At 46.6% G+C, this 25,610-nt stretch overlaps 1 protein-coding gene across 2 annotated transcripts in view; it reads left to right on the forward strand.

The window, feature by feature from the left end:
• PDE8A (phosphodiesterase 8A) overlaps window positions 1-25,610 on the forward strand; it is a 163,210-nt gene that overhangs the window by 105,413 nt on the left and 32,187 nt on the right. For both annotated transcript variants that reach the window (XM_035132259.2, XM_035132258.2), the window contains exons 2-7: window positions 12,576-12,632; window positions 15,407-15,597; window positions 16,649-16,705; window positions 19,894-19,951; window positions 23,412-23,500; window positions 25,503-25,581. In XM_035132259.2, the coding sequence (XP_034988150.2) occupies window positions 12,576-12,632; window positions 15,407-15,597; window positions 16,649-16,705; window positions 19,894-19,951; window positions 23,412-23,500; window positions 25,503-25,581 (531 nt within the window). The remainder of the gene's footprint in view (window positions 1-12,575; window positions 12,633-15,406; window positions 15,598-16,648; window positions 16,706-19,893; window positions 19,952-23,411; window positions 23,501-25,502; window positions 25,582-25,610) is intronic.

Below are 25,610 nucleotides of genomic sequence, written 5' to 3' on the forward strand. Positions count from 1 at the left end.
GGAACTTCCTGCAGCCAATCAGAAGCCACGATTTGGTTTTCAAATGTTTTGGAAGTTGAACGGACTTCTGTAATGGATTCCATTCGACTTCCAAGGTACAACTGTGGAGTACAGTACAGCAGGTGAACAATAACAGATTAGTCAATTACAGTGTTATTTCAGTAACTTGTCAAATGCTAAAACCTGTGGCCCTGGTAAGTTGGTTTACGATGATCAACTCTGCTCTACCGTAGCCTCAGGGTAAACCTGTCAAATAACAGGTGTGCGAGAACAATTGTTCCTTCAGCAATGAATTAAAATAATGCATAAATTGAATTTGAAAAGGGCAAGTTTCTGAGAACACAAAAAAAACCAGTGTTTGTGGCTGTTTAAAATTCTATTATTCCAGGTAAAAAAAATTTGGCTTTCAGAAATACCATATAGCTGTCAAAGGGGGAAGACTGGTAGAATAACCAACTTTATGTCTTTATAATCTAGAATCATAGTTGTGCTGCATACTGTGTTGGGAATTCTAACTCTCTGAGGGATAAACTACAGCGCCCAGAATTCTTTGAGGGAAAGAATGTGCTTTGGATATGCTTTAAAGGCAATGTTTACACAACCTTGGTCTTAATAATCTGAAATCAAAAGGCTTCCAAAATAATCTAACCACCCCCTCCCCTAGCTGATGCAAAAAGCCCATTTTTACAACATTTCTGCTAGGTGGCCATTATGACTCTGCTTAGATACCTTAGTTTGCCAGCTGCTTGGGATTGTAAACTAATTGGCCCTAAAACTAATTGGGTCTAAACCAGTGGTGGCCAAACTCGGCCCTCTAGATGTTTTGGGACTACAGTTCCCATCATCCCTGACCACTGGTTCTGTTAGCTAGGGATGATGGGAGTTGTAGCCTCAAAACATCTGGAGGGCCGAGTTTGGCCACCACTGGTCTAAACCAAAGGCGAGCCTTTTTTCATTCAATCTTGCAGAGCTGGGGGAGATTCCAGATCTCCTGGAAGATTAAGGCCACATCCACACCAGACATTTAAAGCACTTTCATACCACTTTAACCTTCCGCCAAAGAATCTGGCTAGCTGTTAAGGGTGCTGAGACTTGTTAGGAGATTCCTGTTCCCCAAATTCCCAGGGAAGAGGGACTGGCTGTTAAACTGCTCGGGGAGTTGTAGCTCTGTAAGAGGGTGGCGCTGTGGTCTAAAGCACAGAGCCTAGGGCTTGCCGATCAGACGGTCGGCGGTTCAAATCCCCGCGACGGGGTGAGCTTCCGTTGTTTGGTCCCAGCTCCTGTCCACCTAGCAATTCGAAAGCACGTCAAAGTGCAAGTAGATAAATAGGTACCGCTCCGGCGGGAAGGTAAACAGCGTTTCTGTCTGCTGCCCTGGTTTGCCAGAAGAGGCTTAGTCATGCTGGCCATATGACCCAGAAATGCGGACAAACGCCGGCTCCCTCGGCCTATAGAGTGAGATGAGCACGCAACCCTACAGTCGTCCGTGACTGGACCTAACGGTCAGGGGTACCTTTACCTTTATATTTAAGAGAAATAGGGGTCTCCTCGCAACTCTCAGCACCGTTAGCAAACTCCTGGATTCTTTAGGGGGAAGCTGTGACTATTTAAAACGGTATCATAGTTCTTTCAATGTGTATTGTGAAGGTGAGACCGCCCCAGCCAAATTCCTGTCTCCTTTTTGCTCTCACTTCACAATACAGGCAAGAATATTATAATCCAAATTCTCCCTTCTACATACTGCCTGGTGACTGTCACACATGATTATCCGCCTGCGTCACCAATGCTGACTTCTGAAAGTGTTGCAACGATGCAGCAGGCCTTGAAATCCCGGCCCTGTGTGTGTGTGCAGGCACATTTGGACATGAGAGCCACTGCCTGCCTCCGAGACAAGGACAGCTTTCTAATATAGAACAAAGACTACACGTATTTGTCTGGCTCGCTGGCAACTCTTGGCCTGCTGCAGTGCGTCCGTTCGTGTGCCAGGTCTCCTGTTTTGCTCTCTCTCCCTCACCCCACCCCTTTCTGCTTGTTGCAGAAAGGGATGGGGTGATGCAAGAACCATTTGCATAACTACATTATAAAGGGAGCCGGTGGTGCTGGAAGTTTTCCTGAAAAGAGCTTAGTAGTCAGAAAGAACCTGTTGACGTAGCGGCAGGGCCACATTGAAAGCGCTGTTCTTCAGCCATGGCTCCCCCCCCCAAAGAACCCTGGGAAGTGTAGCTTAAGGGTGCTGAGCATTGCAGTTACTCCCTTTGCAGAGTTAACAGTTCACAAAGTTATGTAATGGTCAGTCCTCTTCCCAGCAAGCTCTGTGTATTGTACCTCTGTAGCAGGGGCAATGGGAATCTCCGGACAGCACTACGGTTTCCCGATTATCTGGTGAAACCCATGACTGCTCAAGGGGTATAATATTGCAGTAAACGTATGGTGTGTACTTAGTCTAAGAAAACCTTGTTTTCACAGTACAGTGGTACCTCTGGTTGTTGACGGGATCCGTTCCCGAGGTTTCCGCAACCGGAGGAACCGCTTCTGCGCATATGCGCGTGGCAACAACCCGGAAATATACCGGTATACCGGTACTTCCAGGTTTTCCACTTACGTATCCCGAAGTTTATGTAACCAGAGGGATACGTAAGCGGAGGTACAACTGTACAGTGATACCTTGGAAGTCGAACAGAATCCAGTCCGTAAGTCTGCTTGACTTCCAAAACGTTCGGAAACCAAGGGGCGGCTTCCAAGTGGCTGCAGGAAGCTCTTGCAGCTAATCGGAAGTCGCGGAAGCCACGTCGGATGTTCGGCTTCCGGAAAAAAAACATTCGCAAACCGGAACACTCACTTCCGGGTTTGCAGCGTTCAGGAGCCAAAACGTTTGACTCGCAAGGCGTTTGGCTTTCAAGGTACGACTGTACATTTAAAGTACTATGATACCACTTTAAACAGTCATGGCTTCCCCCAAACAGTCCTGGGAACCAGGGCAGCCTGTCTTGCTTCACTACCTGAGGTGAAACTGGAATGTGCTGCTGCCGCCACCTCAAAAGAAGCTTTGCTTACCTGGGTCATGCAGCTTTGAGGTCCAGGTTCTGGGGAGATCTCATAGGGTGCAATCTTGCCTCAGAGGATCTCACCAGAAGCCACCACTTCTCATTTCTCGGGTGGCAGCGGCAGGGGTGGGATCCCTGTGGGGGTGCCACCCCTTGATATTTCACTGCCTGAAGCGGCTGCCTTAATCCGCCTCGTGGGCAGGACAGCTCCCTGCTAGGAACTGTAGATTGTTAAGGGTGCTGAGGGTTCCTATGAGACTCCAATAGGAGCTACAATTCTTGGAGTTCCTTGGGGAAAAGGATTTATTGTTAAAACTCTCTGAGAATTGTAGTTCTGTGAGGTCCAGCACTCTGGCTCAGTTGGTAGAGCAGGAATCTCTTAATCTCAGGGTCGTGGGTTCAAGCCCCACCTTGGGCAAAAAATTCCTGCATTGCAGGGGGTTGGACTAGATGACCCTTGTGGTCCCTTCTGACTCTACAATTCTATGATTCTATGATCCTGCACCCTGGCTCAGCTGGGACACTGCTGGTTTATTCTGGGCTAAGCCAGTGGAATTTAAACCTGTGTAATTTAAGATGGCATGTCACAAAAAAGGTTGGGGAGGAGCAAGGAGAGACACCTATAACCAAACCCTGTGGGCATGTGAGCGTGGGCCCAATCCTTAAAGCATGGGCCCACACTCACCTGCCCCCCCGAGAGGCTCCTAAATGGAGTTTAGGATAGGTGTGATTTCGGTTGACATGAATTATGCCAGCCTACATTGCACCAGCATTCTATAGTTAGGGTTGCTCTGTTAATCTGAGCTGGATTTTTCAGAGCCCCCGTCTTTAACAAATAACCGACAGCATTCAGGATGATTTATTCGAGAGCTCTTACCTTTGTCCCTTTTTAATCTGGAGAGTAAAAGTCAAAACATCTTAGGGACTCTTTGTTCCTTGGCTGTTCCAACTTCTGATTACCCTTGGCTCCAAATTGCCACAGGAGTATGAGCAAGGAGCTGGTTTGTACTCTTCTTTACACTACTCTATATCAACAGAAAGCTGTAAAACCCATCAGTGTTAATTGCACTGCTGTGGTTTACCCGCTGTTGTAAATGAGGTGAGAAGCCAGATCAGGAACTGTAAAGTGCTCAGTGTATAGCACCAGTAGTATTTGAAACCAAGCCAAAAACAGTGTGTTACTTTGACTGACGCTTTGTGTATGGCTATAAAAAAACAACAACACACAAACCCATAATGAAATAAGATACTCTCAAGGATTATCCTGTGAGCTTGGTGGTGGTTCTGTTAAATGCTTGCCATGACCAAAATAACAACCCAGATTTCAGTATCTTTTAAGCATTCCTTTGCTCAAATGGAAGACGCCAGGGGTCCGTAGTTCGGTGATAGAGCAATTTTTTTGCAGGCAGGCAAGAAGGTCCATGGCTTCTCCAGGTAGTATGGTCTCATATGTTCCTCTTAACAGAAGACTCTGTCTCAGGGATGGAGAACCTGGTGTTGCAGAACTTCAACACCCATCATTCCTGACCGCTTGGCCATCTTGGCTTGGGTGGCTGGGAGCGGGAGTCCAACAACACCTTGAGGGACGTTGATCCCCCATTCCCGCTATTCTATGAAGGGCTGTAAGAGGACAGTTCTCTCTTTGAAAGGTTACCTGGTTTAAAGATGGTTTAAAGATAAAGAACCATAAGAAAGGAGGAGAGCAGTGCCTGACTTTTTAATCTCCCAGTGTGTCTTGGAGCGACTCTGTCTTGGGGCATTATGGGAAATGTAAATGGTGGCATCCCAACCCAGCAGCTTTGTGCCACCTGGGGCACATGAATATACGTGGGGGTCCCATCAGAAGATGGCAGACTGAATCATTCCAGAGTTTACTGACTTGGACGCCTCTAAAGATATCGTCACACCATTTGGTGTGATGGTTGCTGAGGTGGAGGAGCCGGCTTTGGTCTATATTTGGATAACAGCAGACCCCACTAGGTATTCTCTGTAACGTATCCATGCTTATATATCACATTTGCAGAATTCCATATCCCCTCCCAACAGTTTCAGATACCAGGAGATACGTTATTTGCTAAGTTTAAAAACACACACACATTGGAAAGAATCCTAAAATAGACAGGGCCAAAGGAGTGTGACTGATCGGAATCAAAGGGCAAACAAACTAGACACTGACCTGGCATAACCCACAAAAGCACTTCAGGTTTCTCCTCTGTGCCATGAGTCATTCCGTGTCACTCAGTCAGAGCTCCTGGAGGAGGAAAAATTCAGCTAATGGTTTCTCTTTCCACAGAATAAAAGCCTTCAATGAGCTTGCTCACAGGATCCTTAATAAGTGGGGGGGAGGGTGCACGAAGGATGGAAAAGTCAACGTTGTTGTGGGGAAAATAGGTGATGTGGTAAGGAAGTGGGAACAGACCAAAAGGGTTGATGTGCTAGCAATTCTGGAAAAGTCTCCTCCCAGACCAGCAATCCTTTAGGTGAAGATTCCAAGAATCAAACCTGGACCTTCAGACATAGAAGGCACTCCTCAGTTTAGGGCTGGCTAAAAGTTCCCCAAAGAAACCTTTCAGCCTTTTAAAGGAAGGTGCAAAATAAACTCCACTCAAATTTTGAAAACTGGGGGCTGGGGAGATGGGGCAACGCTGACGACAGCTCACTGGCCTCTCCCCCCAAACCGGTTTGCTGAGGCACCATTTTGAATTCCCTACAATGTGCCGTGTAGGGTGATTCTGAGGATTTCAAAATGGCCACTGGCAACATGGACAAGTCAGAAGGTGCACTGGTGAGTTTTGGAAACACAAAGACACCTCTTCTCTAGGAACTAGAGCTGGCATGGGGCTGGGGATCCCTTCCATGGGCGGCAGAACTCTGTATCATCTTGTGTTGCTCCTCTTGGGCGCCCGAGCTGCCAAGGAGCATCCTAGGGCTCCTCCAGATTTATTGACCATTCGTCCTGATTTGCTTGCACAAAGCTTATGCAGAAATTAGACCATGTCCAGTCTTTGCATACACACCTCCTGAAAAAGTTTGCTAACCCCTGGTATGGTGCGTACACAGACTTTATGGACCGTTCATTCTGATCTGCCTGTGAGCAGGGGCGTAGCAAGGGGGTGCAATGGGAGTGCACTGCCCCGGGTGCCACCCTGATGGGGGTGACACTTGGCGTGCGCCCCCATGCCACCCCAAGCCGAGCCCCGCGGCCGCCGCCTAGTAAAAAGCCTCGCTCGGCCTCAGTGCAGCTCCGGCTGGCTTGCACACGCTCATTTCCTGCTGGGCGGAGCCGCGGAAGCGAGGGCTCCCTGGCCCGCCCCTCGCCTCCGCAGCTCCACCCAGCAGGAAGTGAGGAGCAAGCCAGCTCCGCCGCACCGAGCAGGTGAGCAAGCAAGACAGGCAGCCGCCGCAGCCCGCCACTTTTACGGGAGGCTGGAGGCTGGCGGGGAGAAGTGTCCCCTCCCCGCCAGCCTCCAGCTCTGTTTTTTTTTGCGGCTGGTGGCACCGGTAGCCTGCCCTGTAGCGTGCATGCGCAGCTATGTAGCGATACTGCGCATGCACACTATGGTGTGACTCCCCGCCCCTGGAGGCACCTCATTTTTGCCGCTCCGGGTGCCAGAGCAGCTTTGTTCGCCCCTGCCTGTGTGGAGGTTATATAACAATGAACATTCATCCTGATTTCATCTGATTTGTTTGTGTGGTGGACAGTTACATGTAATGCCATGAGCCGTTTATCCCACACTTTTTTTGGGTGCTTACACATCATTTTCCTAACTTAGGAAAAGAAACACCAACCCAGGTTTTTAAAAATAAAAATAAAAGTAGATTTGTTGCACCAGAATGCTTTAATCCGCTTTGATTGCACAAACCAACATTTCCGGTATGCAATTGCAGCCCTAGCACATAATACTGGCAGTCTGGAGATGACCCAAGACAACAGGCTAAGTGCACCCATTGACCAGGCCAACTCAGCTTGGCAACTTAGAAAAGAATTGGCAACAAGGCAAAACCAGAGCAAGCCTGCAAAACCAGTCACTGTTGAATTCAAATGTCAGACAGACCAAATATAAACTCGGATACATAAGTATTTTGCGGAGGTTCTGCTGTAGATAGGAGACTGATATTATAGAGCAACAAAGTTTTCAGAAAATTTCACTGGTCAGAAACAACATTGAAGAGCATCCTTATGCCTTCAGTGCCATTTTGCTGACTTTGCCAATTTGGTAAGGCAAGTTGTGCTGTTTTTTTTTGTTTTTTGTTTTTTTAAAGCATCACATAGTTAACATCACTTAGGTCTAGTCGTGTCTCCTGTTTCCGTGTCTCTTTCACAGGAAATGATTGGCTCACTCAGCCCCGCTTTGTGTTAGGCAGGGGTAGTAAAACATTTATTTCACAACCTTTAGATCAGCAGCAGTGTGGTGTGGTGGTTAAGAGCGGTAGACTCCTAATCTGGTGAACCCGGTAATCTGGTGAACCAGGTTCGTGTCTCCGCTCCTCCACATGCAGCTGCTGGGTGACCTTGGGCTAGTCACATTTCTTTGAAGTCTCTCAGCCCCACTCACCTCACAGAGTGTTTGTTGTGGGGGAGGAAGGGAAAGGAGAATGTTAGCCGCTTTGAGACTCCTTCGGGTAGTGATAAAGCGGGATATCAAATCCAAACTCTTCTTCTTCTTCCTGCAGGAATAAAAGAAATGGAGATTTTGTTGTTGTCTGAACAAAAACTGCTTTGGTGATTGTTGTTGCACTGCAAAGCCTTGCTGTGAATTCAGCAATAGTTGTGTGAGTAGAGGAGCAAGGTGTTTGGAAGCCAGCTTTTTTAAGCATTGCCCCCTGAGCGTAACTGGTGACAATTGCTGCGGTTTTAAAGGTAGCAGCTAGAAAAGGGAACTGAGAGGAAATTCCTTAAAGAGTTAAGTTCTATCCAAATAACTTTATTGTGCTAGCCATTGGCCATGACAAATCTGAATAAAAAATAAATACAAGCAAAAGGGATGCTGCGCCACAAATACAGTCGTACCTTGGATCGCAAACACCCTGGCTCCTGAACGATCGAAACCCAGAAGTGAGGTTCCAGTTTTCGAATGTACTTTTGGAACCTGAACATCCAGTGGGGCTTCCAAGGCTTCTGATTGGCTGCAGGAGCTTTTTGCAGCCAAGCGGAAGCCACGCTTTGGTTTCTGAACATTTTGGAAGTCGAACAGGGTTCCGGAACGGATTCCATTCAACTTCCAAGGAACAACTGTAATAGTCTCTCTTTAGATCTTTGTGTTTCTCTTCCAGTTCACTGCTATATTGTCCAGTTGGCAACATACGGTATCTAACGCCACATCTGTCAACCATGGCACTTAAGTAGGCTCTCACTGTACATACACCATGCATTTAAAACAAAATTTAAAAAATCCTTCCAGTAGCCCCTTAGAGACCAACTAAGTTTGTCATAGGTATGAGCTTTCGTGTGCATGCACACTTCTTCAGATACATTTAAATTACATTTAAAGCACATGGCTTCCCCCAAAGAATCTTGGGAACTATAGTTCACCCTCTCACAAATCTACAAGTTCCAGCACCTTAAAAAAAGAGGGGGGGGGACAACTATAGGCTGCTTCACCCAGACTAGGAATGAGTGAATGTGTCAGTTTCAGTTTCACTAATTTTTCCAATCTTAAGGTCAATTCTCGACACTTCACATTTTTAATTGGGGGGGAGGGGAAACCATGGAAATTCTTCATATGTATTCTCATAAACGTTACTTGGCTAGAGAATCGCATTGTTAATGTGAAAGAAGTGCAAATCAATTCTTGGTTCTCATATTGTTTCGGAAATCGTGAATTTCCTTTCAGTGCTAATTGAATCTAATTTCTCTGCTGTCCTTAGCCCTGACCATCCTTCAAACCACTTTGTGCTTTACACATGAATGGGAGTAAATTACACCCAAACAGGAGAAATGGCTTAGTTTCCTTAATTTAGACAAGGAACAGAATCCATCCCTTTTTCTTTTCTTTTGCCACAGAATTGAGGTCACTTTTGTGCAGATTTTTATTTTAAATACGTAGTACGCACAGCCCCGTGAATGTTTTTCTCCTTTTCCCGCCCTCATGACTTTTGCTGACTTCCCTACCCATCTTACAACTCCCCTTTCTCTTTTGGAGCTTTGGTTTAAATTTAAAATTAAATGGGTGATATCCAAAGTAATAAATTAAAGGGCATCTGAGGAGTCTTAAGGACTGAGCTCTGAGCAATAGAGCCATGGAGAAACCATGTAATTTTCAAAGACCTTTATGTGGCGTGTGGGATAGGCTGCTGGCTCTTTAAAATTACTCACTGGAAGAAATTCTGGATGGCTGAGGATTAAATCTGATCATAAAGTGTGGTTTTTACTGTGAAGAATAACATTGTAAAAATGCCACTTTCATAGTCATCAGAATCTGTTCAGTGTGTGTGTGTGTGTGTGTGTGTGTGTGTGTGTGTGTGTGTGTAAAGACATCTGTTAACAGACAGGCCAAAATACTTTTCTACAGTTTCGTTTTCAAACAAAGCTAAAAGGCAATTATTCCTAGCCTAGGCCAGGCAAAAGACAGTTTGCTGCCTGAGGTAGATTGTCCTCCCTCAGGATGACTATGGTCTACCTTAGTCAAAAAGCAACATTTTGACTGTGTTATAAAAATGCAACACCAGATGGCGGTAGAGAGTAAAAGAAAATCCTATGCGATTTTCCATAGCGGTTTTTCCCCCCTTTTGTTATACAGTGGTACCTCGGTTTATGAACACAATTGGTTCCAGAAGTCTGTTCATAAACTGAAGCGTTCATAAACTGAAGCGAACTTTCCCATTGAAAGTAATGGAAAGTGGATTAATCTGTTCCAGACGGTCCGCGGAGTACTTAAACTGAAGCGTTCATAAACTGAAGCGAACTTTCCCATTGAAATTAATGGAAAGTGGATTAATCCGTTCCAGGCGGGTCCGCGGAATACTCATCCTGAAGCGTACTTAACCCGAAGCATGGGTGTAATTGGTTCCAGAAGTCTGTTCAAAAACGGAAGCGTTCATAAACTGAAGCGAACTTTCCCATTGAAAGTAATGGAAAGTGAATTAATCCGTTCCAGATGGGTCCGCGGCATTCGTAAACCGAAAATTCGTAAACCGAGGTGTTCATAAACCGAGGATCCACTGTAACAGTTTAATTTTTGACTTATTTATAGCCCTCCCCCCCAAAACCCTCATGTTTCCCTTCTTTCACAGATCAGTCCTCTGGTTGCAATGTTTGTGACTTTTTAGTTCAGAGAAAAGGCAAGAATTTATATGATACGAAAGAAGTTTATAAAATAATGCATGGAAATAAAACAAAATTATGCGTGGCATGGAGAAATTGGATTGAAAAATGTTTTCCTCCCTCTTTTATAACACTAGAACTTGTCCAACAAAGTTGAAACATTGGAAGATTCAGGACAGATAAAAGAAAGGGCTTGTTCTCACAGTTAAACTGTGGAACTCACTCCCACAGGAGGCAGCGATAGTCACCAACTTGGGTAACTTTAAAAAGAGAATTTGACAGATTCATGGATGATAAGGCTATCAGGGGCTGCTAACCCTCATAGCTATGTTCTGCCTATATGGTCGGAGGCAGTTATTCTCCCGAATACCAGTTGCTAGAAAATGCTCTTGTGCTCAACTACGGCTTGCAGATTTCCCCTGGGCATCTGGTTAGCCACCGTGAAAACAGGATGCTGGACTAGATGGGCCACTGGCCTGATCCAGCAGGCTCTTCTTATGTTCTTGAAGGACTGTCAGAAGCACAGGCCTCCATTTGAAGGCGTCGCCTATCTGCAGGGCCGGCCCACCTGTGAGGCAAGCTGAAACAGCTGCCTCAGGCAGTGGAATTCTGTAGGCTGGCACTCCACTCGCACCTGCAGCCACTACTGGGGCCGTGTGGTAGCTTTTTCTTCCGGCGAGATCTTGCAGAACTCTCGTGAGATCTCATGGAGCTCCATAATGTCTCACCAGAAGAAGCCGTGAGATCACTGCCGCCACATGACCCTGGTAGGCAAGGCAGTGGGGGAGCGGCACCTTCCCGTTTTCCCTCAGGCGGCGAAATGGGATGGGCCACTCTGGTTTAAAGGGAAAGAAGCGAGAGCGGGGATTGCGGTGGCTTGAAGTTGTCCACAGTTGGCCATTGTGGTACCCTTCAGAGCAGTGCTCTTTTTCTAGGAAAAGAGGTGCCGGAACTCACCACGAATGCCTCCCTCTGCGTGGCAAGGTCCCGACATCCCCCCCCCCAGGTTGAATGAGACACTTCACAACAGTATTTTAGGTTAATGGGCTAAAAAAAGGCCACAACTTTATTGGTTACAGATTGTGAGCGGTATTGGCTTAGGCATTGGACCTAACCGACTATACAGTGGTGCCTCACAAGATGAAATTAATTCGTTCCGCAAGTCGCTTCGCATTGTGATAGTTTCATCTCGCGAAGCGCGGTTTGCCGCGGCAAAAACCGCAAAAAAAACCGTCTTGCGAAGCACGGCCATAGAAAACTTCATCTTGTGAGTCACCAAACACATCGCAAAACACTTTTGTCTTGTGATTTTTTCGTTGCGTGAAGCATTTGTTTTGCAAGGTACCACAGTATGTGACTCCCGCCCGTCTGCACGGAGTCTGGGAAGAGTTAACCACCAGTAGGGGGAGTCCTGCTGATGCACATCAACTAGGAGCTCCCTCGGGGCCACCAATAGGGGTCGTGCCTTAGGCCCTAGCCTCCCCAGGCTTTGGACAGCACCACGCCCCCAGAATCCTTTAACGGAATACACTTCAATGCGCGGGGCAGGCGATGGCACTACCTCCCCTCCTCTCTTCTCCAGCAGTATTCCAATGCCTAACTGCCCAGCTGGAAGCACGAAAAGTGGTGAGACTCCCGCTGTGTCCTGCTTAAATCAAGCAGGCCACACCCTTAGAGCTATTGGCTTGGTTGCCTGGGCAGTGATGCAGCCAGGAATCCCCCCCCAGTTGCGCTGGGCTGACCACACCCCTGCTCACATTAAGGGGTCGTGAGTGCCCACAACTCCACCTCCTCCTAAGGTGGAAGTGGCTTTCTCCTAGAATGGCGCTGGCACCCACCTGAGAGGTGCCTGAATTGAGTACCAGCGTGTTCCGTCCTGAAAAAAAAAGCCCTGCTCCAGAGCATCAAAGAGCTCATCCAAATTGTAAATCAAACCCTTTGTTTGCTCTGTTTGGAAGTGGTTGTGTATCCTTTACTCTTTTTTTAAAAAAAGGAAGAAGCCACTATTCAGAAAGCTCTCATCCAAGGACGTTTGCATGCGCTTTCCGCAAGAAATGGCAAATGGAAATGCCTTGGAGATCCATCAGTTAATTTGTCACCTTGTCGTTTCTACGCTGATGGTAAATTCCCATATGCAGCCTCAAGGCAGTCTGACTGTTTCTCTGAAATGGGGGGCATTCTCTTCCTGCCAGGAAAATATGGTAATTTTTCTTCTCTGCCCACATGCAGTATAGAATTGTTTAAAATTCCCATCTTCTTGTTTGTAGGCAGCGGGAACAGATGTGCAGTTTGGGCCTATGAGACTCCACCAAGATCAACTTCAGGTAAGCCGTGCCAACCAAAAGTCTTGTTTATTTCCCACATATATAAACTGCAAATGCTGCCCAAGGGCACTCATAGCAGGGCACGATGGCAACAAACAGACCAAGGCCAAATGTAAATGCACGGAACACTAAAACTGAAAACAATCCTAACATTGAGCTATTGTGGCCAGGTGGTCAGAGCAGCTAGTGGTTAGAGCACCAGACTAAAACTGAGGAGACCTTGGTTCTAATTTCCCACACACTACCCTTCACCGCTGCAACCTGATTGTTTGCTTGCCTCTCGCTCAAAAATTTGGCATATATATACTTCAATTCCAATTTGTATTTTCTCAATTTCCTGCCCCATTTTCATGGTGTTTTAATTTCTGCCTCTCTGCTGCACATGGCATTCTATTTCTTATACCAACACATCAATACTGCATTCTCTAATTCCTTCTGTTGCTTATAATTCAAATCCTCTTTGCGAATTCTTCAGACTATAATATTTCCTTAAATAGTTCGAAAAGGGCTTCTATTCTTCTACAAAACAGCCTTTGTTAGATTCTCTTATTCTGACTGTTAACTTTGCCAATTCTGCACAATCCATCACCTTATCCATTCTTCTTTGGTGTGAACTTCTTCTTCCTTCCATTTTTTTGTGCATAGGGAATCCTAGCTGTTGTTGTTACACAAACAACAAAAATGTTCTGAATTGTTTCTGGTGAGTGCCGGTCGTGGGCGCCTGTCATATTTCAACAGGGATGCTTTTTATTTTGCTTTTTTTTGCAAAACAGGGGCAGCCATAGCGAATCCCCTGCTCCGAGTTACTGCAGAGTGAGCTTCTGAGATCTTTGAAACTTTCAGGAGAAGCTCTCTCAAAGAAAAGGGATAAGGCAGTCTCTCAAGTTACCTGCTCTTAAGCTGTTTATATTCATTCAGAAACTTTGCCAAACATTTGCTGCAGAGCAGTGTTCCCCAGGCTTCCATGTTTCTGCTTGGTGGGAGGGATTTGGTCGGGTACCAAAACGCTCTTCCTCCATCCGATTTGTCCTAAATTTGCTTCACTAAATATAGCTTAAAGTGCAGCATAATTCTGGGTGGGGTTTTCTTTCAGCAAAGAGTTCCCCCCCCCCAGTTGCCCTCGGAAGCTATAAATGGAAGCCGGGCTTTAAATAAATTCGAAGTCCCTCTCTCTTTCTCTTATAAAATTATGCATTAAATACAAACAGGAAGATTTAGTGAAAGGCATTCCGCTGAACCTAATCCAAAGGGTAAGCGCCATTGGAATGCCTGGAATTGCTCAGAAGGGTAAACCGAAGTGTTAAAAGGGGCCGTGTTTAATTACAATTGCTAGATGTCGAAGGTTTATAAGGGGGAAAGTGGAGAGCAGGCATAGGTGCAGGAAAAAGTCGATTCAGTTAACATTTAAAGGCCAACCTTTCCCATCTGCACTTTCAGAAAAAGCCCACAAACCAAAACACCTTCGGAATTTGCATTTCTCTGAATTTTGCAGCTCAGTTGGACTATATAAACCATGGGTAGGCAAACTAAGGTCCGGGGGCCGGATCTGGCCCAATCGCCTTCTAAATCCGGCCCGCAGATAATCCGGGAATCAGTGTGTTTTTTACATGAGTAGAATGTTCCCTTTTATTTAAAATGCATCTCTGGGTTATTTGTGGGGCATAGGAATTCGTTCATTTCCCCCCAAAAAATATAGTACGGCCCCCCACAAGATCTGAGGGACAGTGGACCGGCTCCCTGCTGAAAAAGTTTGCCGACCCCTGATCTGCTTTTATCATCTGAGGCCCTTCTTCGTGTTCCTCCTCCACATGAGGTCTGGAGGGTGGAAACATGAGAACAGGCCTTCTCTGTAGTAGCTCCCCATTTGGGGAATGCTCTTCCCAGGGACGTTCGCCAAGCCTCTTCATTATATATATTTTAAGTACCAGGAAAAAACCAAGTCTGTGGCTGATTAATATTCTACAGCCTATGCAATGTGTCTGTGGAAAGGGTGTGTGTGTGTAAGTATTTTGCTGTTTTGTTATTAATTATTTACTTGTTTTTATCCTGTACTATATTTTATTCTGTGAACTGCCCTGAGATCTTATGATGAAGGGCAATATATAAAACAACAACAACAACAACAACAACAACAACAACAACAACAACAACAACAACAACAACAACAACACGATATATAAAAGGAAAGACTAAGACCCAGAAGTCCAGGGTTCAAATCCCCACTGAGCCACGAAGCCTTGGCCAGTCACTGTCTTTTAAGCCCAACCTACCTCACAGGGTTGCTGTGAAGATAAAATGGGGAGGAGAACTATGCCTGCCACCTTGAGCTCCTTAGAGGAAAGATGGCAAAGAAATGTAGCTCACTTTACAATGAAATGCTGGAGTCGTGATTGAGTCATTTAAGCCTGTGCATCTTTTTCCCTCCAATTGCTTTCACTCTCTCATTCCTTCTCTCTCTCTCTGATGTGATATACAATCGTACCTTGGAAGTCAAACAGCTTAGTTCTCGAACGATTTGGCTCCTGAACATCACAACCCTGGAAGTGACTGTTCCGGATTGCAAACTATTTTTGGAAGCCGAACATCCGACGGTGCTTCCGCAGCTTCCGATTGGCTACAGGAACTTCCTGCAGCCAATCAGAAGCCACACTTTGGTTTACGAACGTTTTGGAGGCCGAACGGACTTACGGAACGGATTCCATTCGACTTCCAAGGTACGACTGTGTATATGAAATGAAAAACGCTTACTCCCCTTCTCTTTTCCTTGAGCCCAGGTACTTCTAGTGTTTGCCAAAGAAGACAACCAGAGTAATGGATTCTGCTGGGCATGTGAGAAAGCTGGATTTCGGTGTAACATTGCCAGGACGCCAGAATCTGCCCTCGAGTGCTTTCTGGAGAAACACCATGAAATCATCATTATTGATCATAGGCATTCAAGATACTTTGATGCAGAAGCTCTATGCAGGTGAATGCTCTGCCCTAGGCACTTGGTGTGTGTGTGTGTGTGGGGGAATATAGTGATACATTTCAGCTCCAAGTTTAATAACCTTCGAGACTGGACTACTGCAATGCACTCTATGTGGGGCTTCCCTTGGGCTTGTTCCAGAAGCTGAAACAATACTCCTGACAGGATTGAGACCTTGTCAGCATATAGTAACACCTCTGCGCAGAGATCTGCAATGGTTGCCAATTTGCTACTGGGCTACATTTGAGGTGTTACTACTAGTATGGTATAGTATAAGGGACTCAGTTGGGGTTGTGGTCTAAACCACTGAGCCTCTTGGGCTTGCCTATTGGAAGGTTGGTGGTTCAAACCCCCATGACAGAGTGAGCTCCCATTGCTCTGTCCCAGCTCCTGCCAACCTAGCAGTTCGAAAGCATACCAGTGCAAATAGATAAATAGGTACTGGTGTGGTTGGAAGGTAAACGCCGTTTCCGTGCGCTCTGGCTTCTGTCAGTGTTCTATTGTGCCAGAAGCGGTTTAGTCCTGCTGGCCACATGACCCGGAAAGCTGTCTGCGGACAAAAGCCAGCTCCCTCGGCCTGAAAGTGAGATGAGTGCCACAACCCCATAGCCGCCTTTGACTGGACTTAACCGTCCAGGGGTCCTTTACCTTTACCTTAATATAGGATAATGTATTTTTATATTATTATTATTTTCTACCTACGCTGTTTGGGTATATTAATGATAAACAGTCTAAAACTGCTGTTGAAATAAATTTAAATTAGCAATCTTCATTTTCAAATATGTGATTATGTTTTGATGATATTTGATCTTTTTATTATGAATTAGCGGCTTTTATGACAGCTGTGATAACTGGGGCTGATTGGAGTTGCGATCCAAGTTATCTGGAAGAAACCAAGTTGAGGAAAGCTTTTCCAATCAATAGTTAATATTCAGTTTGGGGGGCTTTTTTATTTAAACATATATTAATGGAAACAAAATAAACACTGTCATGCTTACTTTAAGACGTATTGTGGAATTTATTGTTCTGATTTCCCTCCTTGTTTTTAAAGGTCCATTAGAACAAGAAAGCCGTCCGAAAACACTGTTATCATTGGTGTAGTGAGGAGGTAAATGAGAATTCCCATTATGTTTTTTATGTTCACATGTAATATAACCCGTGAATGCAAAATTTGTTGTTGTAAGCCTATAGTTCTGAAAACCAGCGTGGCCTACAACCCTGATTTCACTTACCTGGGAGTACACCCCATTGAATTCAATAGGACCTACTTTAGGGTGGCTAGGATTGCACCGTAAAGTTATCGACACTTCAAATCACTTTAAATTCAATTGAACTTGGCTGTTGAAGGTTGTCATGACATTCCCAGCTCCAGAAATTAATAAACAAGCACCATCTCTCAATAAATCTTTGACCAGCTCAATCTTCTTTGCAGCTTTTATAATATATTGATTTTGTCAAAAAGCTATATGGGGGACTCCCCACTTATGCGGGGGCTATTTTCAGGGGCCCCCCACATGTAAGTGAAATGTGCATGAGTGGGTACCCATATACAAGTGGGGAGTCCTCATGCTTCACGAGGAGACCCTTCCCTAACTGTATTCCAGAATTTCATTTACCATTGCATGATGTCTGGTGTCTGTGGGGATTTCTAATATCCGACTGTTACTAGCCTTGCTGCTATGAATAATGTCATTGTAAGTTCTACATCTGCTTCATTCCCAACTCCGTTGAGCATCCATGTGCGCCTCTCTCTCTATTCACTTCCTCTACACTGTACAGGACGCGGGTGGCGCTGTGGGTTAAACCACAGAGCCTAGGGCTTGCCGATCAGAAGGTCGGTGGTTTGAATCCCCGCGACGAGGTGAGCTCCCGTTGCTCGGTCCCAGCTCCTGCCAACCTAGCAGTTCGAAAGCACGTCAAAGTGCAAGTAGATAAATAGGTACCGCTCTGGCGGGAAGGTAAACAGCGTTTCCGTGTGCTGCTCTGGTTTGCCAGAAGCGGCTTAGTCATGACCCAGAAGCTGTACGCCGGCTCCCTCGGCCAGTAAAGCGAGATGAGCTCCGCAACCCCAGAGTCATCCGCGACTGGACCTAATGGTCAGGGGTCCCTTTACCTTTACGCGGCAAATAATCTTTAGCACCTCTTATCACGTTCCCACCTTAACTTGTGATGTTAGTTGGCTGTGCAGCTACTGAACATGGACTTGGGGGCAGGTTGTATTTCTGTGGCAACTGATGCCCCCCTCCAAAAAAATAGGGGCCCATTCTGCAATGTGTAAAACCACACATAATGGCACCAGATCCACCTCTTTAACTGGGGAGGGGGGGGGTTGAACACGGTACCCCAAAATCTTGAAAGTTGGGGGTGGGCTTTTGAATAAGGGCCTTCAGCTCTCCCTTGGTTCCTCCACCACTAGGATTCTGGTCCCACAGGGAGGCAAGACTGTTTTGGCCAACGGCGCCCTCTAGGCTTCAACATTGGCTTGAGTAATGCTAGTGACCTCGTCCCACAAGCCAGTGAACAAATGAATGGAAGTAGTACTGGGAATCTTGAGCAGGGAGAGCACTGTGGCACCATGTCTTACTTGTCTTACTTGTAGCTTTCCTATAGGCATCCGGTTGGCCATAGTGAGAAGGCACATCTACAGTTGGTAACAATGGCAGTGAGATGAGATAGCTTCCTTGCGAGGGAGGTCAGTTGAGGATGCCTTAGTCTACCGACCCCCGACCCACCTAATAAGCCTGGAACCGTCACTGGCGCAAACCATTTTCTTCTTTTAAATCACCCCAATTTAAATAAATAAACAAGAACGCACGGTATTCAACACTTCTTAAGGAAAAAAGTAATAGGCAACTTTAATTAGAGCTGTTTCCTGGTGGAAAGAGGAGTGGAAATTGCCAGTGTCACATGTGCCTCTCATGTCCGGAACGGAAATCAATCCAGAGAATACAATCATTATTTGCTGCTGTCCTTGCTTTCCACCCGCAAACGATACTTAATCAATTACATCCACCCGCCCCAAAGTTTGCATTGTATTTCTTTTGCACTGGAATGAATGCAGTCGACTAATGTAATGGCAACATAATTTATGCGGTTAATTACATAAAGAACAACAGTTACATAGTTTCACCACAGAGGACAGCAAGATGAATAATGTAACTTTGGGCGGAAGACACACTGCAGCAGAAGAGAAACAATGTTGCATGCAAAGAATATAGGATGGAACCAGAAAAGATTCCTACTTACATCCCTAGCTGGAACTAAAACATACAAACTAGGGATGGGGAACTTAAGGCCATTCAGATGTTGGTGGATTACAAGTCCCATCATCCTTGATCATTGGCCATGCTGACTGGGGTTGATGGGAGTTTGAGTCCAGCAACATCTGGTTCCTCAGCCCTGGTTCAGACCTTTCCATATGGAATGGAGGAAGTTTTTAAGTACAGTAGATGGAGGCTGATTTCACCAGGGCATTTGCTCTGTATGTCCTTCACTGGTGTTGCATCACACTTACTGTTTGTAGCATGTGCTTTTTTACAGCTCTCCTATATAATAAAGTCCCTGTGTCTCTGCGTCCAGTCCCTGTGTCCCAGTGTCCGCGCTAATGCGCATGTGCCCCATGGACACAGGGACTGGACGAAGAGGCAGGACGTACACACACACACACACGTGTTCTCTCCCCCCCTCAACCCTCTGCCTCCCGTTCCCCTGCAGCGGCGGACCAAGATGGCGGCATTGGGCTCCGGGGCCCAGTCCGGCTTCCGCCGCAGGCCCTGGAGCCTGATGCCGCCATCTTGGTCTGCCTCCGCCTACTGACAACCCTACCTGGCCCGTGGGAGGAGCGGCGGGGCCGCAGCCTTCCCTCCCTCTCTGCGCTCGGCCACGGGACACGATGGGAGAGTGCTTTGTTTAATTGAGTTCCTGGCACGCCCCGCGGCCGAGCGCAGAAAGGGAGGGAAGGCCGCGGCCCCGTCGCACCTCTAACACCCGTTTTCTTAACTGGCTGAATGAGACTAGTGGTTGTAATAATGTTCTTTCAGACTTGCAGGAGGGAGCTATAACTGAGAAGCAGGATGTGCATTTTTAGATATATACATAGATTTAAAAAACATGAAGTTCTCATGGAATCCAGCAGGATGCATGCCTATGTGACCTTTGCTGGATTACGGCCATGACAGACATCTCATGCACCTTATTTACAAAGTGTCCTTTGACAGCAGACTGCAGATGCTAACATTTTTAGCTGGGAGAAAAAATTAATGTCTGACATCTGTCCATTCTTCCTCTCCTTTTAAGGCATGCAGATCGTGAAGAATCCTCAATATTACCCTTCATTTCTGCTGGCTTCACGAGGGTAAGTTTAGTGTTTGAAGTTGATATTTGTAGCCCATCTATATTTAGTTCACCTGTGTATAACACTCCCCCTAATTTTGGGGACTCAAATTTAAGAAAATGGGGGAAGAGGGCCCAGAGTTGTTGAGCTTTTGGGGGGGAGGGTTGCCCAAGCTTGTTGAGCTTTTTTATGGGGGGAATCATAAAATCACCAGACTGACAAACGCTGACTATTGCTCGTGTCGCAGAAGCAGCAGCCATTCCAAAGCAACAAATGCCGCAGCGACCAATCACCCACCCAATCAACAGCCACCAGTCAACAACAAAATCGCCGCTGACAAGCTCCTGCTCAAACCTGCAACCAATCACCCGCCTCCCATGTATAAGACACCCCCGCCTTTTAAAACATTATTTTACAGTAAAAAAAAAAACAACACCTCGTCTTATACACGGAAAAGTATGGTGTACACACACACACACTTATTGACGGCACTTTTATACTGCTTTATCATTAGTCTTTCTAAGTGGTGTACATAAAAACAAACAATGCAGAGAGTAAAACAATAAAAGCCACCCTTGATGCCCGCTGGAATAAGAAAGTCCTTGCCATGCCTGGATAGCTCAGTTGGTTAGAGCAGGGGTCAGCAAACGTTTTCAGCAGGGGGCTAGTCCACTGTCCCTCAGACCTTGTGGGGGGCCGGACTATATTTTTTTTGGGGGGGTGAACGAATTCCTATGCCACACAAATAACCCAGAGATGCATTTTAAATAAAAGGACACATTCTACTCATGTAAAAACACACTGATTCCCGGACCGTCCGCGGGCCAGATTTAGAAGGCGATTGGGCCAGATCCGTCCCCGGCCCCCGGGCCTTAGTTTGCCTACCCATGGGTTAGAGCGTGGTGCTGATAATGCCAAGGTTGCAGGCTTGATCCCTGTATGGGACAGCTGCATATTTCTGCGTTGCTGGGGGTTAGAACAAGAGTTTAGATTTTATATCCCGCTTTATCACTACCCTGAGGAGTCTCAAAGCGGCTAACAATCTCCTTTCCCTTCCTCCCCCACAACAAACACTCTGTGAGGTGGGTGAGGCTGAGAGACTTCAGAGAAGTGTGACTAGCCCAAGGTCACCCAGCAGCTGCATGTGGAGGAGCGGAGACATGAACCCAATTCACCAGATTACAAGTCTACCGCTCTTAACCACTACACCACACTGGCTCTCATGATTATCACTTCTATGATTCTAGGCATCTGAAGTTCAGCAAGGAGGGTGCCTCTCTAATTGCAGTTGGGAGGGGTTTCCACGGGCTTGGACCCACAATGAATGCATGACTTCTAGCAGTGATAAGTTGTGCACCTGAGCCATGGGGAACTACCAGCAGAAACACTCACCCACCCACCCACAAAGTTATCTGTGACTGAGCAGGATATAAGGGATAAGATATAAGACATCCTGGGCCAAATTTTTTAGGGCCCTGAAACTTGAACGTGGCCTAGTTACGTTTAACAACCAGTGTAAGCATTTAAGCACCAGAATTGTGTGCTGGCGGTAGTCTGTCCCCATCATCAGTCTAGCTGCAACGTTTTGCTCTAGCTGGAGCTTCCAAGCCAGGCACAAAGGTAGCCCCACGCAAATGAATGGTGACAACTTTTTGCATGCCATCCTATATGCCAAGTAAATAACAAGTAGGGCACGTGGCAAAATGTTGCAGTGTATCCCCCTCCCCATAAAGGCAGTTCTTACTCTCAGAGCTCCAGCCAGTGTTCATAAAAACTAGCATACAAAAATGCAATATATTGGAAGGGGTTGCTTTGCAAAAGCGTGTCTGTTAGTCAGAGATGCAGAGAAATCTGCACAAAAATGCCTCTGGATTTTAATTAGGATCCTTCCCGCCCCCCAAAGAAGCACAAATTTCTGCAGAAATGTTGAGAATTTAAAACTGGAAAAATGAGAATTGTTGGGAACCAAAACTGGCAGATTTCTCTATCCCCTAGCTCAGGCATCCCCAAACTGCGGCCCTCCAGATGTTTTGGCCTACAACTCCCATGATCCCTAGCTAACAGGACCAGTGGCCAGGGAAGATGGGAATTGTAGTCCAAAACATCTGGAGGGCCGAAGTTTGGGGATGCCTGCCCTAGCTGCTATATAGGCCCATTGAGCCTAAGTGGAAGTCTCATTGGGATCAATGGGACTTACTTCTGAGTAGACATGCTTGCTTTGTTAGGTAATTGCTGCCAGAATTGACTGATGCACCACTGAATATGTGCATGAGCATGGCAAGTGTGCGCATGCGCCCAGTGACATTCCATCCCATATCCAATAAGTGTTGTATATCTGCCCTTGTCATAGTTGAGCAGACATCTGGGCAGGTGTGGGGTGCAGAATGACCGCTTCCCCAACATAAAGGGGAGGCGCAATTTGCGCAGTCGCGCGCAGCCCCCCTTGGGAACCCTAGGGCAGACCTGGAAGTTTGGAGGCTGGCACTGCCTACCTGAGGCTGGAGGCTGGAGTCACCGCCCACTCCATCAGCCGACCAATCCGGCCGAAGGGGGCGTGCCAGGGGGATTGGCCAGGTAGGATCAGGTAGGCTTACCTGCACACAAAGAAGAGGAGCCATTCTTGGGAAGCAGCCGACGGATTCAGAGCTTTCCCACCCTCCACTCCCTAACCTTTTGCTTGCTTTACAGGTCCATAGAAGAATAAAATAAATAAAAATAAAATAAAAATAAATAAAAAATATTTACTTCCACAGGCTTCTTGCTTTTCAGGTTTTCTTCCACAGGCTTCTTGCTTTTCAGGTTTTCTTCCACAGGCGTACACGCACGCAGGCGCTGCTACGACCGGTCGCTGTTAAAGGGCTGGAAAGGACTTTCCCTGCATTGGCAGGTTTCACCTTTCCCGTAGCAATTTGTCACAACTTTGGCGGATGCAGGCCTTGGGCGGAATCCTTTAGTCATTTACACAAAGGGGAGGGGCGTGGGGGCGGTGACCCCCTGCCCTATTGCGGCGGCGATAACAGGGTTCCCGTAATCGGGCATCAGGGGGGGGGGCATTTGGCGATGCCACTTGGCTGGTTATTGCCCTCCCCCTCCAGCGGCGGCGATCTGGGGGGCGGGCTATCTGCTTGAACATATGTTCTCCAGAGTTAGCCCAACCCCCACTCATGCTGGACAACCCTGAAGATTACCCCACCCCCTGCGGGGGGCTGGGAGGGATATACGCCCAATGCCTGCGCCAAGGTCTTCCTACATCTGAATTTTAATAAAGTTGTGGCCAATTTTTAATCCCATAAATACGTGGTCCTGTGTCATTATTCCACTCGGGGCTGCCCTGGGGGGCTGGGGGGACTCCGCCTGACTGCGCAATGTCTTTCCTCTTAGGAACTAATTTGCTATTTGCAAATAATTTGCTACCTAAACCACATCTCTATTTAGAGATAAATAATCAATGCAGACATTGCACTTTTTTCTTTTTAAACAGAGATACGTAGAAAATCCCAACATCATGGCCTGTTACAACGAACTCATTCAGTTGGAATTTGGAGAAGTGCGGGCACAATTCAAACTAAGGTAATTTTACCTAAGCTAAACATCATTAGCATGCAGTGGTGTAGCATACTGTGTCATTCCAGATGTTGCCAGACTCCTAAGTCCCATCCTTCTTGGCATGAGAACTGGAGCAAGACAGTTTGAACATACTACACTGATCCTAGTCTGACTGCACTGGCTACCGATTAGTTTCCGAGCCCAATTGAAAGTGCTGGTTTTGACCCATGAAGCCTAAAATGGCTCAGGACTGCAAGACCTCTAGGACCGTCTCTTTCCATATGAATCTACCCAGATCCTGAGATCATCTTATTAGACCCTCCTTGGTGTGCCTCCTCTACTTGAGGTCCAGAGGGTGGCAACACAAGAACAGGCCTTCTCTGCAGTGGCTCCCTGTCTGTGGAATGCTCTCCCCAGGGAAGTTCGCCTGGCGCCTTCACTATACGCCTTTAGGCGCTAGGCAAAAACTTATTTCCTTTTAAGCCAAGCCTTTCGATGATTTGACTGACATCCTATGCCCTTTTAAAATGGGGTGGGGGCATTATTGGGTTGTTGTTTTTATTTTGATCATATATTCTGTGGTTTTATATTTTGATTTTGTTCTGTGACCTGCTCTGAGACCTCCGGGTATAAGGCGGTATATAAATTCAATAATTAAAACGAAAATAAAAATCCCCTTGTGTGTGGAAACTAGCCTGTTGGTAAGAAGAGATCATTTCGCTAAGAAAGAAGAGCCTTCTGGCTCAAGCCAATGGCCCACGTGGTCTAGCATCCATGCCCTCGGGTTTCCGTCACAGTGTCCCGTTGCGCCAGAAGCGGATTAGTCATGCTGGCCACATGACCCAGTAAGCTGTCTGTGGACAAACGCCGGCTTCCTCAGCCTGAAAGCAAGATGAGTGCCACACCCCCATGGTCGCCTTTGACTAGACTTAACCGTCCAGGGGTCCTTTACCTTTACCTTTACCTAGCATCCTGCATTCATGATGTCCAAGCAGATGTCTATGGGAAGCCCACAAGCAGGCCAGGAGCGTAAGAACAGTCTCCCCACGTGTGATTCCCAGCGACTGGCATTCAGGGGTTCACTTCCTCCAACAGAGGAGGTGGACTGTAGGCATCATAGAATCAGAGAATCATAGATTTGGAAGAGACCACAAGGGCCATCCAGTCCAACCCCCTGCCGAGCAGGAAACCCCATCAAAGCATTCTTGATGGCGGGGTCTTGTGAGAGTTGTATTTGAGTAGCACAGGAGGGCTGTGGATTCCCATCTGCTGTTGCTGAGAGCTCTCCTCTGGAGACTTCTAGAGTGGGAGAAGTGGTGCTAGTCCACAGGGTGTTTGTGAAGTATATCAGGAGCAGCCACAGCAGCTACTCTCCTGCCATTATTAGAACCTTGAGGTCCATTCGGAAGGCAAGCGGGATGGGTTGGAAATGATGTTGGGGAGAAGGCAGTGGGAGGCTAAACTTAAGAAGTTCCATCTTGATTCAGTTAGGAATCGTACAGCAGCTGGCACAGCATGTTACGGTTGTTACAGCAGGAGGAAAAGATCACGATGTGGTCTGCCGAGACCCTCAGCATTTTCCAAGTTTTCAGTTTGGGAACAACTGGTGGAGGTGAAATAAATGAATAAATGTTCACACCAGGCTTTTACCCTCTCTCTGTTTCCTTCTCCTTTTTCCAGTTATCTCCCAGATGTCACATTTTAAAGTATAAGCCCCTGGGGACAAGGACCTGCTCTCTGGTAGTTTGAAATGCACTGAGTTTACTGACGACACACACACACTTTCTGTATAAATAAGTTAGCCTCTATATAGGCCAACTTTCTCTTTTTGCTGAGCTTGGCAAAAAGCCAAGCGGCCTGTCTAACTTCCTACTCCTGTTCTTCAAAGCAGAATCATCTCTCTTGAATGTATTGCTCCGAGGTAGTGGTGGGGTTTTTTGTTTGTTTGTTTGGTCATTTATAGCTCTCAAAATTGCAAGCCGTGAAATTTGAATCTAATGAGTCCACTCCTTTCTTTCCTTTGCAGGGCTTGTAATTCAATCTTTACAGCGTTAGAGAAAAGTCAGGAAGCCATTGAGATTACAAGTGAAGACCATGTAATACAGGTTTGTTCTGGGGACTTTTACGAGGGTCA

Source organism: Zootoca vivipara, chromosome 14 (genome assembly GCF_963506605.1).
Source record: "Zootoca vivipara chromosome 14, rZooViv1.1, whole genome shotgun sequence".
NCBI lineage: Eukaryota > Metazoa > Chordata > Lepidosauria > Squamata > Lacertidae > Zootoca > Zootoca vivipara.